Source organism: Cygnus olor, chromosome 7, assembly GCF_009769625.2.
Source record: "Cygnus olor isolate bCygOlo1 chromosome 7, bCygOlo1.pri.v2, whole genome shotgun sequence".
In the NCBI taxonomy this organism is placed as follows: Eukaryota; Metazoa; Chordata; class Aves; order Anseriformes; family Anatidae; genus Cygnus; species Cygnus olor.
The window spans coordinates 1,304,451-1,319,341 of record NC_049175.1 but is presented as its reverse complement, the minus strand read 5'-3'; the positions used below and the strand labels follow the sequence as shown (position 1 = coordinate 1,319,341).

Genomic DNA, 14,891 nt, shown 5'->3' with positions numbered 1-14,891 from the left:
AAAAAAAGACTGCTAATCCTATCAAGCAAGTGAACCTGACAGGATTGAAGGCTGCATCCCATCTCACAGGGAAGAGTCAGCTTACAGACCTTGAGGGACAGAGAGCGCACATAGGTTATTTTAAAGTATCAGTGCACCTTACTCTGATCTGCTTCTGCAACATCCCACAAAGTGTCTCCTCATGGGAGGAAAGCCTCAATGACACACACCAGACCTCTGAGCTGTTCTAAACTGATTGTTTAAGTGTGAGGGGGGAAAAAAGCACGTATTTAAGACCCATTAAACACAGTATTTCAGAAAGAAGAACTGACCTATATTTTGCAAATAAAGATGACTTGTCACTGCCTAAATTTAAGTGTAAAACACACCTACACCAACTCTACTTGAATTCTTATTTTCTTGTCCTAAGTAGTGAAGTGTTGTACTCCTAGAAGTTCTGTTTTAACATTGTTATTTATATACACACCTAACCAGACTACTATATGAAAAGCCACAGCTACCACAGGCATCTGTGCCCAAGCATTAACAGAACAAACCCAAGTTCAGAATTTCCTACTGCATCCTCAGTTGCATGCACTTGCTAGTCCCCTTCACTTCACAGAACCAGAAAGGTGAAGTGTGCTGTCTGACCTGCCCTTCTCCAAAGTTTGTCAGCTTAACTCAGTGGGACTTACAATTTTAAGTTGATTACTTAACACAAGGGCCACTCCCAAAAACAAGTTTCAAAAGTCAGAAGCCTAATATGGGGCTACAAGCCTAATAAGCTGTCTACGCTCATGAATTTTGGAAGAAAATTAATCTGAAAATTACTTACTTTCACTATATCTAGCCACTTGAATACTTGAATATTGCACCAAAAGCTCACATTACTTCTAGCAATTTAGCAAAGTTAACAGATGTCAATAGCAGCACCATTGCCACCTCATAGTCTATTAGTAAGGTTTTCATGTCAAAATTTTTCCTGCTGAGCTTTTAAGTTTTCGGGCTAAGTTATTTAAGCACACTGGACCATTTAATCAAGTTACAGTCATGTTTATCATCCCCAACGTTTATCACTTCCCTAACTGCCAAAACAAGGAAGCCATTTAGCAAGACAATATAGTCTACATGACAGCAGAATGTCATGGTACCCCATTAGCATCCAGAGGAAATCATTCTAGTTAAAAGATTAGTTGGCCTCTTATCAGGTAGACACCAGTGACAGCATGAGATCTGTCAGCTCCGTGGCACCTGATTTGACGCACTTGGTACTCAGAATTCCACAGCCACCATCTAGGTCCTAGGAGTGCTGATCCTGTACACAGGAGGACATAATGTGTCCCTTTTTTTGTGCCACAAAGTCCCAGTGTCCTGGCCGAAAGAGGTCCTAACAATCAAAGGAACATGCATCTATCTTTAAACCAAGGAAAATATAGTCCTGGATAAACAGAAGAGAGTTGCCTTTCGAAAGAAGATGCTAACAGGACCATAAATGGGCTCAAATTTGGGGAAAAAAATGCTTTTACACCATTTGACTAATTCTTCTTTTAACAGTAGTTTTTAATTCTTAAAAAAAAAAAACATTCTTGCCATTTCCAACTATCAAATTGAAGAACAATGGTTAATTACCAGTTGATCTATACCCAGGGAACTTTAAGGAATTCTATATATATATAATATATTATATATATACACACACACACACAAAACACAGCTTATATATGTAAAATCTGTCAAGAAATGCCAGACTACCACAACTGCAGATTTTCAAGATTTTTCATCCCCTGTTTTACAACCAAGTTCCTGCAACACCAAGAAACTACACTGACAGTCATCGCATTCTAACTGCCACAGAATAAAGACCCAAGAGTCAGGACGCACTATTATTGAACACAGAAGAGGAGAGGCACTCAAGATAGTTGAGAATAGAGCACTAAGAAAATATCCAAAGTAGGTGGATATTTTCCAACATATTCCTCAAGTCTAAATCAGACTAATCAGCCATTTGTTTATTCTACAAGGAACCTTGTGAAAGGCGATAAAGGTTAAAACCTCTAGTTTGAGGATCTGATGTCACTCCCTGCTGAGACAGTACAGTTTGCAGAAGAGAGGAATGATGAACAACCGCAAACAGAACTGCAGAACCACACAGGTTTTCTTTAATTCATTGCTATCAGTTTCAATCCAGGACTCTCACTGCAGTATATCACACCAACTAATTTAAGAGAAACTACCACAAGAAACAAATTTTAGCAGTCCTTAGGATTAAATGGCTTACAGTATAAGGCTTGGAACTGCTCCTCGCAGTAAACAAGAAGCATGAGCACACCATGTGAAACTATGTTCCTCAGCTAAACATTGAGTTTGGGAAAAAAGAATGAATAAGGTATTCCCCAATAGTTGTGTAAGAAACCGCCACCAGATGACCTGTGTGCAGAGCCGGTACCTGCAGACAACAGAAACTGGAAGCCAACCCCGCAGTGTCATCACAAAGGCACATCCCAACCTAACTCAGCAAACAGCCATTTGGAATTCCCGTCCCACCACACAGTTCAAGAAGAATTTTACAAGCACTTTTCTTGGTTTGATCCAAATTTGCTGAATCTTAAAATAATAAATAATATATATATATACATACACACACACACATTTTAAAAGCCCATTATTTATTTACAGTGATATGAGCTGCTTCTCTAGCATAGTGATGACAAGACTTTTCCATTTTAGTTGTAAATGCTCAAGAGATGGGGTAAGGGATTCTCCAGCTTGTGCTAAGCTCCAAAATCTGAAGTGTGAATAGGACCCATTCTTAAGTGTTCACTTGGCTTTTGCAAGCACGGATTTGGTACTTTTAGCATCTCAAACTACAGGGACAACAGTACCTAACAATCATCCTAGAACTTCAAGGACAAGAGCCAAAGGCACTTCCTCTTACATGAAATTAAGGTGGATACATTTTAAATTGAAATAGTGAGATGCACAAACATGAGTTACTGCTTGTCAAATGACACTGGTGTTGCAGCAAATAACAACAAATAACACAGTCTTTTGTCACCATGAAGATGTTGCAAGGGTAGAAACACAGGTTGTCTCTTTAGACAACATCCTCCTCAGCTGTAGCACTGCAGACAGTCTCTTGCAGAAACCTACCTACCTGAACATTGGTGCTCAAAATTATCCTGAGGAACACAGACACAATCTAAAGCTACATCCAAAGCTAGGCAGTACAAATATTCCTTTATATGTACATCAGTCAGATACATTGTGTAGCACTTCCTTTCTGCCTAACTTTTCAGTTTCTGCTCAGTGGAAAGCCTAGAGGCCAGAGGGAACAAGGTAGAACAAGCAAAGAAACCCCAGCCAACAGTTGCTTGCCTAGCCACATAAAGGCAGGAAACTAAAGAGCAGAGCAGGGAGGAGCCTGGATGCCAAAAAAGCTCCTCTATAGATTGGACCTTTGCCTAAAAGACAGAAGGAGGAACACCCAGTGTCTGCACTGGCACAAGCTGCATACCAGAAAACTGAAATTCAACCTATGCCAAGTTACAGTTTGAAAAGCTAAATGTACCTAGGCCAGTGAAAACAAAATTAGATAGGAGTTCAGAGTATTAAAAAAGAAAGTTTGTTTTTTTTTTGCATGAAGGTCGGCTTAGAAATACAAACTGAAAGTGAAGGAAGGGGGGGAGGAAGGTAAGAAAAAAATGTCATGCCAAGAATCAAATGGAAACAATTACTAATACAGTTGTTCAGCTGTTTAAGGGAGTGTTCAGGACAACCAAGAAAATGCTGCATGCATCAGATTAGCTGCAGTTGCACTGCCTCTTTTGAAGGATTCTTTAGGTAGTAGCTATACTGAACACAGCAGGGATGTTGCCACTGAGATAGACTACACATTCCCACTGTTCTGAGAACATTAAACAAGTGACCATTACCTCATCTTTTAAAGCCTTTTTTTTTCATTTTAAATTATGTTTTGAAAGTAAGAAATTAAAGCCCTGTCTACAGCCTATAAACATCAGCTTCTTCAGGTTTACATCCGCTCAGCATTTGTGTTCAGGAGACAACCACCTCTTAAGACTCAATAGGTTTCACCCAGCTCCCAGGCAGCAGAACCTTCCCAGTGCTTGTCCAAGTGCCCAGGAGAACAAGAAACACAGTGTGTGAAGAGCAATGGCTGTCCTACAACTGACTCCATTGAAGATAAAATTTACCACCCATTTAAGAACTTGAAACAGAACTTTCACTGCTGCATTTCCAGACGTGTATTTTAGTGTGTCAGAGGCTTATCCAAAAACTAGGTACCATGAAGCATATTCAGACTCGTTTCCCCCTCTGTTCTCACCCCTTCCTACTACGCTCTCAACTTTTATACTGCATGTTCCAATTAACATACTTACACAGCCCTTTCCTGAAGATGCTGCATGAGAGAAGGTGTGAAGCATGGGAGAGATGCTATCTATGCAAGATACTCTGAACATAAAGAAGAGCCCATGAGAGCAGTTAAATTGTTAAAACTAACTATGCACTGCACTAAAGCAAAGTGCACAAGATCAAAATACTAAGCAACAAGTTTTCTTTTTCTGCTTTCCTGCATGCATTGTTTTTTGTTTGTTTCATTTTTGTTTATTTACAGGAAAGGAAAAACCTTTGAAGCCTTCAACCTAAAGGCTATCACGCTGTTTTCGGTTTGCCTTTGTTGTTATAAAGGGCCCACCTGTGGCTGGAGGCTAGGCTATTCCTTAATACAAACTTCACGCTTTAAAATAAGCAGCTACTCAAGCGCTTTGATTCACCTTACCCATCCACACCAAACTATAGGCTCTCTTAATGTAACGACCAGAATATTCAAGGTAACTGTGGCATCTTTTTTGGTATTTATGCTACCCGTTATATTTTCCAGAATGAACTGCCTAGAGACCATACCGGCGATGAGAGTTAGCCACCTCCCAATGCAACCTGTCCTTCTTCTGAGCCTTGTGCTTGCATCTCTTGAAGCACAAGTGAAAAACGCAACCCGCACAGACACAAAGGGAATGGAAAGGGGTGGAGAAACCGAGAATTCAAACAGCTGTACTGTGTGCTTCGGCTTCCTGTAACAGCTAGCTGACACACCTTTGCCCAAACCCAATAGTCAAGGTAACACTTGAAAGAAATACTGTTTCTAAACAAATCCTTCATTCCAGGCCAATGGCAACAGGATGAAACATGGTGATATACAAGCTAATGCTGCTGTAACTAGCTGCAGCTATTTCAACTTCTACTGAACCAAGACAACTACATCTACTTGCGCTGGATCACCCACTCAGCGGGGAGGCAAGAAAGCAGCGTGGTATCATCACCGAGAGAAAAAATTTAGCACCTCACTGCTCCCTGTTCCACATACGTACTTCATCTCACGCAAAACACCCAACACCCCCGCATACAGGTCATGGCTCCAGCTCCACAAAACTAACTTCAGTGGCACTGGCAATATAGCGTATCATCTCCTCCATGTACTAGGCACTCTAATGGCTCAGAGGGGAAGGCAAGGGGTGCATGTGTGTGAAAAGCCACCAGCACAACCCCCTGCCTGCCCCCCAAACGCTGCTGGTTCACCTTGTACATAGGAAGAAAGGATCAGAGTCTGCACTTAGTACTGCAAGTGTGAAAGTTCAGGTTGCCAAAGGGGGAGCTCTGAAAAGATGCAGACTTGTAATGCAATAAATCTTTACCTCTCGTCCTGATGAGATGTTAACTATGCACAGTTTAAATAAAAAAATCAAGAAGCTTCAACAGTAATCTAAGCAGTTCTCTACAGCCCCTCCTGTTCTTTCTTCTCCTCAAGGTAAGTCAACACAAAACATACTTGAACTTCACCTCTAGTCTTTGCAAAAAAAAAAAAAGGCCACCCCAAAAAAACAAATGTGTGCACTCAGCTTTTACTCGAGCTAACTACATAACAGTCAAACAAAGAAGCTTTAAAATACATTCATCTCTTTCAAGCCCAGCCATTCATGAGAGATGCCAATTGATTACTGAATTTTTGACAATAAAATATAACCAGGTGCATTCCCCCAGTACTGCCACCAACTTTTCCACATTAACTCTTCCACACTAACGCTTCCAATTAAATGGCCGAGCAGTTTTCCTGCAGTATTGCTCTGCTCATTCATAATTTATCATTAACATCAAATGAACATGCAATCGCATCCCAATAACAAGCCTGCTATAGAATTAGTTGCAGAACTGTCCCTTCTTTAGTGTTTTTAAAGCCACATAAGCTTGAGGATCAGGAAACACCCTATGTTTGAACGAAGTCTACAACGCATTTGCCCAGTAAACCTGTGCCACAACTAGTACAGCTGAGCACAGCACTGAGGATGTGCACTACACGGATACACAACTACTGCTTTGCCAACCTTACGTCAAAAGTATTTTTGTGTCAGGCAGAAGTGTATGTCAAACAGTTTTAACACGCAAGTCACACTGCTAATTTTGAGGCACCCAAATCAAAAGCTTTTTCTGCCAAAGCAGTTGCTAGATAACAGATTGTTTGGCTAACTTCTGAAAGACAGATTTATCCTTATACAGCATTTTAGTACGGTAATAACGGCTTTTTCAGCGCCATGACCCAACTAACATTCCTAGCATGGATGCCAGTCCCAGTACAATAGCCTAACAGGGAAGATTTTCTTTCCCCCAGAACTCACATGAAGCATCATAGCATTGAACTGTTGTGGTTGCTCTGTACTTCAGACTTCACATTTTTAATGCCACTGCAGTATCAGAATTGCAGAGGACTATCTGAAAGTACTTATACAATAGAAAGCTTTATTACTACAAGTAATTAAAATCCTTACAGTGTATAGCTACAGCAGTAATTGCATGGTAAACCACCCTTCTGAATTCCCGTTCTGATTATTGAGCATGACTCTCCATGCATCCTTCAAACACCTGCCAAGTCCAACTTAATAGAAATGGACAGAAATCCACATAAGACCAACCATATTTAGAGAAACTCAGAAAAGTCAACGTCCAGATACCAACATTCATTGTGTCACCTCTGACAGTTCCATGAACAACTCTTTGAAATTTGCCTCAATATTTTTTTAATCAAGCACACTCTTCTCTGTGCCCTTTAGTGCCTTAAGATCTGCTGAAAGACAAAGATGAGTGAAAACCATCTTAAAAAGAAAAAAAAAAACATAACCTAGTATCTAGAAATAGATGCTAATGGCATTTCTACAATAACTGAGTTGTCTGGCATATTCCATGCCAAAAAAGAACTGCCTCCAACTTTACCATTAAGAAGTTTTTTAAAAAAACAAACACAAATATTCCATTTTATATAAACCAATTCAAGCACAAGAGGTTGCTTCCTTCCAAGTATACTGAAAACTCAAAATACATTTCACCACACTAAATGACGAACGATCAAAGAATACTACAGACACGTCTTGGATGCTAGCCTTTTGTAAACAAACACCAACTGACATCCCCCAAACGTTCTCCCTCAAGGCTTCAACACTGTGAATAACTAACCTGAAAAGAAAGTCCAAATAATCAAAACAAAAAAAAGCACACATCTAACAAGTCCAAGGAAATTGAAGATAGGAAGAGGATTCTCAAGTTTACCCCTATTTGTCAGTCTGACAGTACTTATATTCCTAGAATATTTACATTGGCTCCAGTTCCTATTCCTATTAACTACAGTTTTAAAGCTAAGTGAAGTATCTATATACAGATAACTTAAAAAACAAACAAAACACACTAAGTATCTTAAATATCAAGAGTTCTATTGGTACTACTTCAGCTAGTGTTAGAACCACAAGAAAAATCATGTCCACACAAAGTGAAGGTAAGAATGCCAGAACCAAATCAGATAGCAGCTATCAGCAACACCAGTCCACCAGACAAGACAGAACAACCTCACACCCAGAAAAGAGCAGACAGTTGCACTCCTCCCTGCTGCTGTTTACCCACTGAAAAGCCAAAAAACAAACCACCCAACACAGAACGGCAGGACACAGGGAACTAAGTAAACATGCCTTATCAGACCTGATCCTGCACAGATCTTCGGCATGCACCCTCGCTTACATGCATTTAAAAGGCTAAATAAAGAACAAGATAAATCGTTGCTTATGCATTACTACATTTGCTTTCATTTTTTCAGCCTTACCTGGTCTTTTTCATGGGGTAAAAGGCTGACAGGTGGAAGAGAAGCTGGGAAAGCGCTGGGATATTTTGGAGGTCCTTTGCTTTCCAAACCACCATAATTCACTCTATACTGAGGTCCATCCTTCAGTAATCTCCCATTGTTCACAGCACGTTTGGCCCCCAGACGCAATCTCTGCTGAAAGGCAGGATTGTTGAAAATGTTTGCTAGGTCATTTTGACTTCTCAGATACTTCTCTATGTTTTTCAGGGAGGAGCCATTTGGTTCTTGAAGCCCTTCGATTGCTCTTCTCAACAGTTTATTCCAATCCACGTTACGAAGCTCGTTACAAGCTCCTCTAGATCCTTTAACAGGTTTAGGAATAGTGCCAGGCTTAACAGATGAAAACCGTCCAGGATTATCTGGGTCCTTGTAGGATGCAAGGCCTTTGTTGGTAACTTTAAGAATAGAACCATCTTGAACACTAAGTTCCAGCTGTTCCGAAACAGTCTTCTTATCTAATCCATGGGAAGCACAAACAGCATGACATATTCTCTCTTCAGATGGCCGTTGCTTTGCTTTTTAACTTTTGTATAGCTTCAAGAATCCACTCGGTATAAAGTGGGTTGGCAAGTTTTACCATGGTTGACCAGTAATTGTTCCCAGCCAAGGGTTACCCATAGAGGTTCCTCCTTATCCTTTTAGCAAATTTTTCAGAGGTTGTTCACACCTCAAAGACAAATCAAGGGATTCCACACACTGCTTGGATACATCTCAAAAAAACCCATCCTGAAGAGTCAGAGAAGACAGGGAAGCATCTGCTGGCTGAAACTTCCAATTACTTTACCAATATGGAAAGGCAGAAAGGATTCATTCATGGTGATACTCGTACATCCTTACAAAACATTTGTTTCAACCTTTAAAAAGAAAAAGGAGAAGGCAGGGGAGATTACAGTTAATGCCAAAAGAGTAACAAATAGAACACAATCAGACATTTATTCGTAGTGTAGATAATACAGTATGCAAAAATCTCTGAGAAGTTATCTGAAACGTTGGACAATTCCCTCCCCACATCAGAGGTCATCAGAAAATCCTTGCATTTCTCATAGGATTCGATGGGTTTAGCTCTCCTAAATTCCATCACCCCAACACCTAACCTACTACTGACTTGTCAGGCATCTTCCATTCAGCCAAACATCTGAAAATAGTCTCAAAAACATGAACTGCCTACAAAACATTCTTAGACACATTGGAGTAAGAAAATGTCTACATGTGTGGATTATACCTGTACAGTAAAAACCCCTTAACTGATGGAAGTCAAGTTATGAACCACAGCCATTTCTGTGTGCTGCCTTGTAAGCACTATGCCCTGTTTTGATTACACAACGGAGAAGAATCAATACTGCAGAATCAGAACAGTGTTACTGGTATTACATCTTTCATTAATACCTAGCTATCCTATAATGCAGAAAGTAATTACAAAGGCACATCTCATTCCAAAGTATGCAGTTAACAGGCACCTATTTTTGATAGAGGCTCTCAAGAACATATATTAAAACAAAGTCACAGGACACAGTTTCACATAAATACACCGTCAGCATGAGAACACATAAGGAGGTCATATTGACAAAACATGTTGCAGTGATTCAGCTCCAAGAACAGTTTTCTTTACTTATTATTGAATATATTCCTCTAATAGAAAATTCAGTGGCTACAAAAACTTATTTAAGAAATCTGAAAGAACATCTTGAATGGGAATTTATTTCTTCTGCAAGACATTCATTTTTTATAAAATGAAAAAAAAAACACACAAATTAAAACAGTGGTCATCTAATGACTAAATATATTTAACAGCTTTTTTTTTTTGCTGTGAAATATTAGTGGCAACTTTTGAAGACATGAACAGAGCTGTACAATTATTTTAAATCAAAGTAAAATACATACAAAAAGAGAGAAATCTTCATTCTCAGTAAGTGTGCTGTCTCATAAAATAGAAGATTCACCAGTTTCTCAGCAAAATCCAAAAATGAAGTAATCTGAAACTACATTTCTGAAGCCAAGGCAATCAGCCTACAACAAGCAGAAATATCTGTGATTACGTAAGTCTTGGCCCTCATTTATATTCATTTATTCAAATCACCTTGCATTTCAATCATGTTTAAAACTTGAGTAAATTATGAATAGGAAAAAACCTGAATTGGTAGAGTAATCTTTTGTTTTTCAACTTGTTAAAAAGAATCCTCTGTAACTGTAAAGAGAACAACTACAAAAAAAAAGGCTTTTGGTTTCCTATATGTGCTCTCCTCTTCATCCCCCTCAAAAATCTCTTTAAATCTAAGGTACAAGATCATGTTTCACATATTATTACACCTACACAACAGAATTTGTAACAAAAGAACAGCTGGTAATTGGGGAATGTGAAACTCTTCTATACCCAAATAGTAAAAATATTAATCAATTCATTTAATTAATTTCTCATTCTTAAGGTTCAACTGAAGCGTAAGCATTTTTGGACTCAAATACACAAGTTCAACTGACTGCCAGAACGAAGACACACTCCTGATAAAAAACACAGGGTCTGAACATTTAATTGGCTCTCATACTGAACCCTACTACACAGACTGAATGATGTTTCTTGCTTCCAGTCTGTACTCAAGCAAGTTACGTTTGATAACAGTACTGCATTTTCAAGAATCAGTAATAAAACAGTAACTTGATCTCTAAACAGGCATTTTAATTTAATCCTCCGTGTACAGCATTGTTCAGATTCACCATTTTCGCATGATTCCAAAGCAATACTGTAGCCACAAACTACAAACAAGTATGGGGAATAAAAGTTTCCAAGGTATTATGAATCCTTTGAACTCTCTCACAACTCTAACACTGAAAATACAATAACACAACAAACAAAGCAGAAGCCTACATATAGTGGAGACTGGCACAAATAGAGACAGCTTTATGCTTTGCCCTAGGCTTTGGAAGGCCCTTCTAGCTGCATATAAACAATGTGCCAGTTTCCTAGAAAGCTAGTTGTAAGATCCCAAGTTCCTTAATTCGGCTGTTCTACGAGGAGTCCTCATGAAGATGGTCAGTACTTAATTCAATGCTGAAAGCTGCGTTTGCTGAGTCAGACATACTTTCCTCATTTTTCAACCTCCTGCAGCACTGTTATATTGAATTTCATACAAGCAAACACATCACTTCCATTAAATTCCAGAATACACAGTACAGGTCTGTTCCAAGCGCCTGGACATCAATGAACATTTTGGTATAAATGCTGCAACTTGTGGGTTACAGGAATTTTTATTGGCCAGTGACTGTGGCAAAAGGTGAGCATAAGCCTGTAGCTTCATGTAGAGCCTGCTACTTGGCACAGGAATTTCACAGCAATACACATTCAGAATTACATTTTTCCTTATTTATTTAAAATTCCCCATGTGTAATACAACCTCCTGCATGCTACTGCCTACTAAATCAACACTAGTCAAGCGTATCAGCAGGAGCATTGAGTTGCCAACATGGGGCGGGATATTCCAAGAGAAAAGTCAAGACATTTTCAATTCACTCCTTCCAGCAGAATCTAAGTTTGTTCTGCTTTAGGAAACGCTGTAAAGCTAACCTGATCCCATTTTGGAACTGTTTTACCCCAACCAGGAGTTTCAGTTATTCTGCCACTTTGATCGCAGACATACCCAAAGTGCAGCACCCTGACCTCCACAACCCACATGACATGGTCTACCATACATAAATTTCAGAGTAACCTCCTCATAGTAAACATCTTTGCCAGCAACATAATCCAGGCAGTGACCCAGGAGCGCTACGTTAAAGAGGCCTTTCATAAATCAGGTCCTGCTCGGACAGCTATTGATCCAAGATTAACAACATATAGATCTATACATACCCATTCACTCGCTATGTATAAATACAGAACAAGCTGCTTCAGAAATGAGCTTTACAAATTGAATGTAAAAAGGCATGGGGAGCTTCAAAATGAAGTTCAGGTTTCTAAGTTCAGGATTTATTTCACCAAAGCTGCCAAAGAAGGTCACACCTCATTTAATGTTTAAAGAAAAAAAAAAATGCGATGCTTACCCAGAGATTTTTGAGGAAATACCAATTTTTAAGAGTGTTTATAAGTTAACAGCAGGCACTCATTTCTATTTGTTAATTTTCCTCATCTTACAATTAAATAACCTTTAATCAAGTCCTCAACAGCACCCATCCAATCACAGATGAGGTTCTCCAGACTCTTATGTGCACAAGACCACTTTCAAGTCTTATAGCAAGAATTATGAAGCTCTATGTCACGTCATGTTTCAGCTTCTACACTACATGAAATCTTATTTTGAAAATGGTAACATTGCAGAAACTTCTGATCATGCTATAACACCCATCAAGGCTGTTAACAAGTCTGCTACCAAAAGGCTGCAGAACATAAGCATTGGTATGGTGGGGGGGTACAATACATTACTTTCAAAACAAGAGAAGCCATCTCTAGTCAGGGTTTGTCCTTTAACTTAAGTCATAAATAATCAAATAGATGCAAAGAAGTTGCAAAGTTGCAGCTTAGGATTTAGACTGAATGCAAATATAAAAACATACAGCTATTGTACAGCTGGTTCTAATTAAAGAACACATTGACTGAATCTGTCATTCTTAGGTGTCATCAGTAATCCTATAATCCTGTAACGAGGTCTTTTTTAGGCTGAACTAGTATCTGGAACTACTTCAGAGTGATCCACGTTTTAAATGCAAGCTGTCTAGTTGGAAAGAATAAAAAACACTAACAACAACAACAAAAAAATGTTACCCACTCCAAAACAGCACTAAACAAGTTACTACACAAGTATCCAAAAAGCATTTTATAAAACATCATCTGAAGTCTTTTTCAGATAAATTCATAAAAAATTCACTTCAGTTGTCTTAAATGCAAATGCAGGTAAACATTTTCAAATTGAAGTTAAAGCTGCTACCAGAAAAATAAATAAAAAGGAAAGGGGAGGAAAAACAAACAAAAAAAGAACAGCAACTCATGCAACCTGCTGGTGACCTGTGAAGCACAAATTCTTTCTGCTTCCTCCTACCTGCTCCGCACAGATGTAGAAGAAGCAGCAGCAGCAGGCCAGCTCTCTGCTGCAGCATCAGGGTCAGGTAAGGATTGCAGCAGAGGAGAAGGAAGAAGAGGAGACTGCCATTGCATTCAGGGAGTTCTTTGCCATTTTTCTTTCCTCCAAGCCATTACTACAAATTATGCAGCTAATCAGCTCTATTCTACCACCCCAATCTCAATTAATGATGCAAAAAGAGGCATGATACTCGTTTCACCATCACAAAACAGCCACCTACAAAGATACAAGGAGAAAGGAGATACTGACAAGGACTACCAGCACATGACACTCTGAGAATTATCCACATCATGAAACCAGCTACCGTATTATTCCTTACAGAACCTGTACTTTTTAATTATAACAAGGAAGGGAACTGAAACTTGCCCATGCTTTAAACACAGACAGATAAGAAGATGTTACAATAACTTCAGAGCTATACCAGAAGACCTGAAGGGAGCAAGAGTAGTGTATGGAAACCTGAAACTGACGAAGCGCCTGCACACTGTGACAGCCCACAGCCAGCTTAAGATCAGATACTAAAAGGCAACTGACATGACAGCACCAAGCACCACCAAGGCCAGCAGCACGAGGACGACACCCCCACCCGGACTGCCCAGCCTTACCCTCCCGCAGAAGTTCTGAGCACTCAAAGCCCGGTGACTCCGGAGCATCCCCCAGCACAGGGAGGCAGCAGGCGCTACCGGCAGTGCACCTGGGGAGGGCTGCACTGAGCACACCGCTGCTGAAGGGACGGGTAACTCCCGACGCCCAGGGGCAGCGGGATGAAGGCGAGCTTTGGGGCCAGAGAGCACCAGTTCGGGCATCCCTCCCGCAGCCCGGCTCCAGGGGCTCGGCCCCCGCTCCCCAACCTGCCCCGAACTGCCGCCATACACCCGAGCTCCGAGGCCGGGATCACCTCCCACTCCCCCCCACCCCCCACCCCCACTCCCGGGGCAGCGCCCGGAGCCCGCAGGACGGGCCGAGCCCCCCCGGCGCCGCCACTCACCTCCGCGGGACCGTGGCGGCGGGGGAGGAGCCTCCTCGGGGCGTCGCAGCGGCTCCCCCTGCTGCCGGCTGCCCAGCCCCTGCTCCCTGCTCCCGCGGCCGGGCCGCGCCGAGGCGGCCGTCCCCCGCGGCTGCGCTGCCCCCCCGCGGGCCGCTCCTCCCCCCGGCCGCCGCGCCCGGCCGCGCCTCACCTAAGCCGCCATTTTGTTTCGCCCCGTTGTGCCTGACGTGAGTCCGACATGACACTGATTGCAGCCCAATGGAGGCTCATTAAAACCTCACCTACCCCCCGCGCCCCGCCCACCGGCGCCCGCCATTGGCCCGCGCCGCGCACGCCGCGCCGCGATCATAGGCGGCGGGTCGATGTCAATCAACCGGGCCCGTCCCGCCCAGCAACCGACCGGCCTTCCCCATTGGAAGAAGGGACGTGTCAATCAATGGGCACGCCCCTTCCCTCCACGCGCGGCCCCGCCCGCTCCCGAGAAAGGGCGGTGCCGGAGGCCGCCATTGGCCGCCAGCGCCGCCACACAGCCGCCCGGCCCACCTCACTGCTGGGCCTCGCACGCCAGCGATTAGGCAGCGGCCGCCGGCGGAGGAGGGAGCTCTCGCAAGCCCGCCCTCCCGTTGGCTAGCGCCGCCGTCCATCTAGCTACCCCCGGCTCCGC

General features: G+C 41.8%; 1 protein-coding gene across 1 annotated transcript in view; it reads right to left on the bottom strand.

Moving 5' to 3' along the window:
* KAT6B (lysine acetyltransferase 6B) overlaps positions 1-14,552 on the bottom strand; it is a 109,520-nt gene extending 94,968 nt beyond the window's left edge. The window contains 3 exon segments of the mRNA XM_040563724.1: positions 8,138-8,690; positions 8,692-9,030; positions 14,418-14,552. Coding sequence (XP_040419658.1) covers positions 8,138-8,690; positions 8,692-8,756 — 618 coding nt within the window. The 5' untranslated portion in view covers positions 8,757-9,030; positions 14,418-14,552.
* Positions 14,553-14,891: the final 339 nt, after the last annotated feature.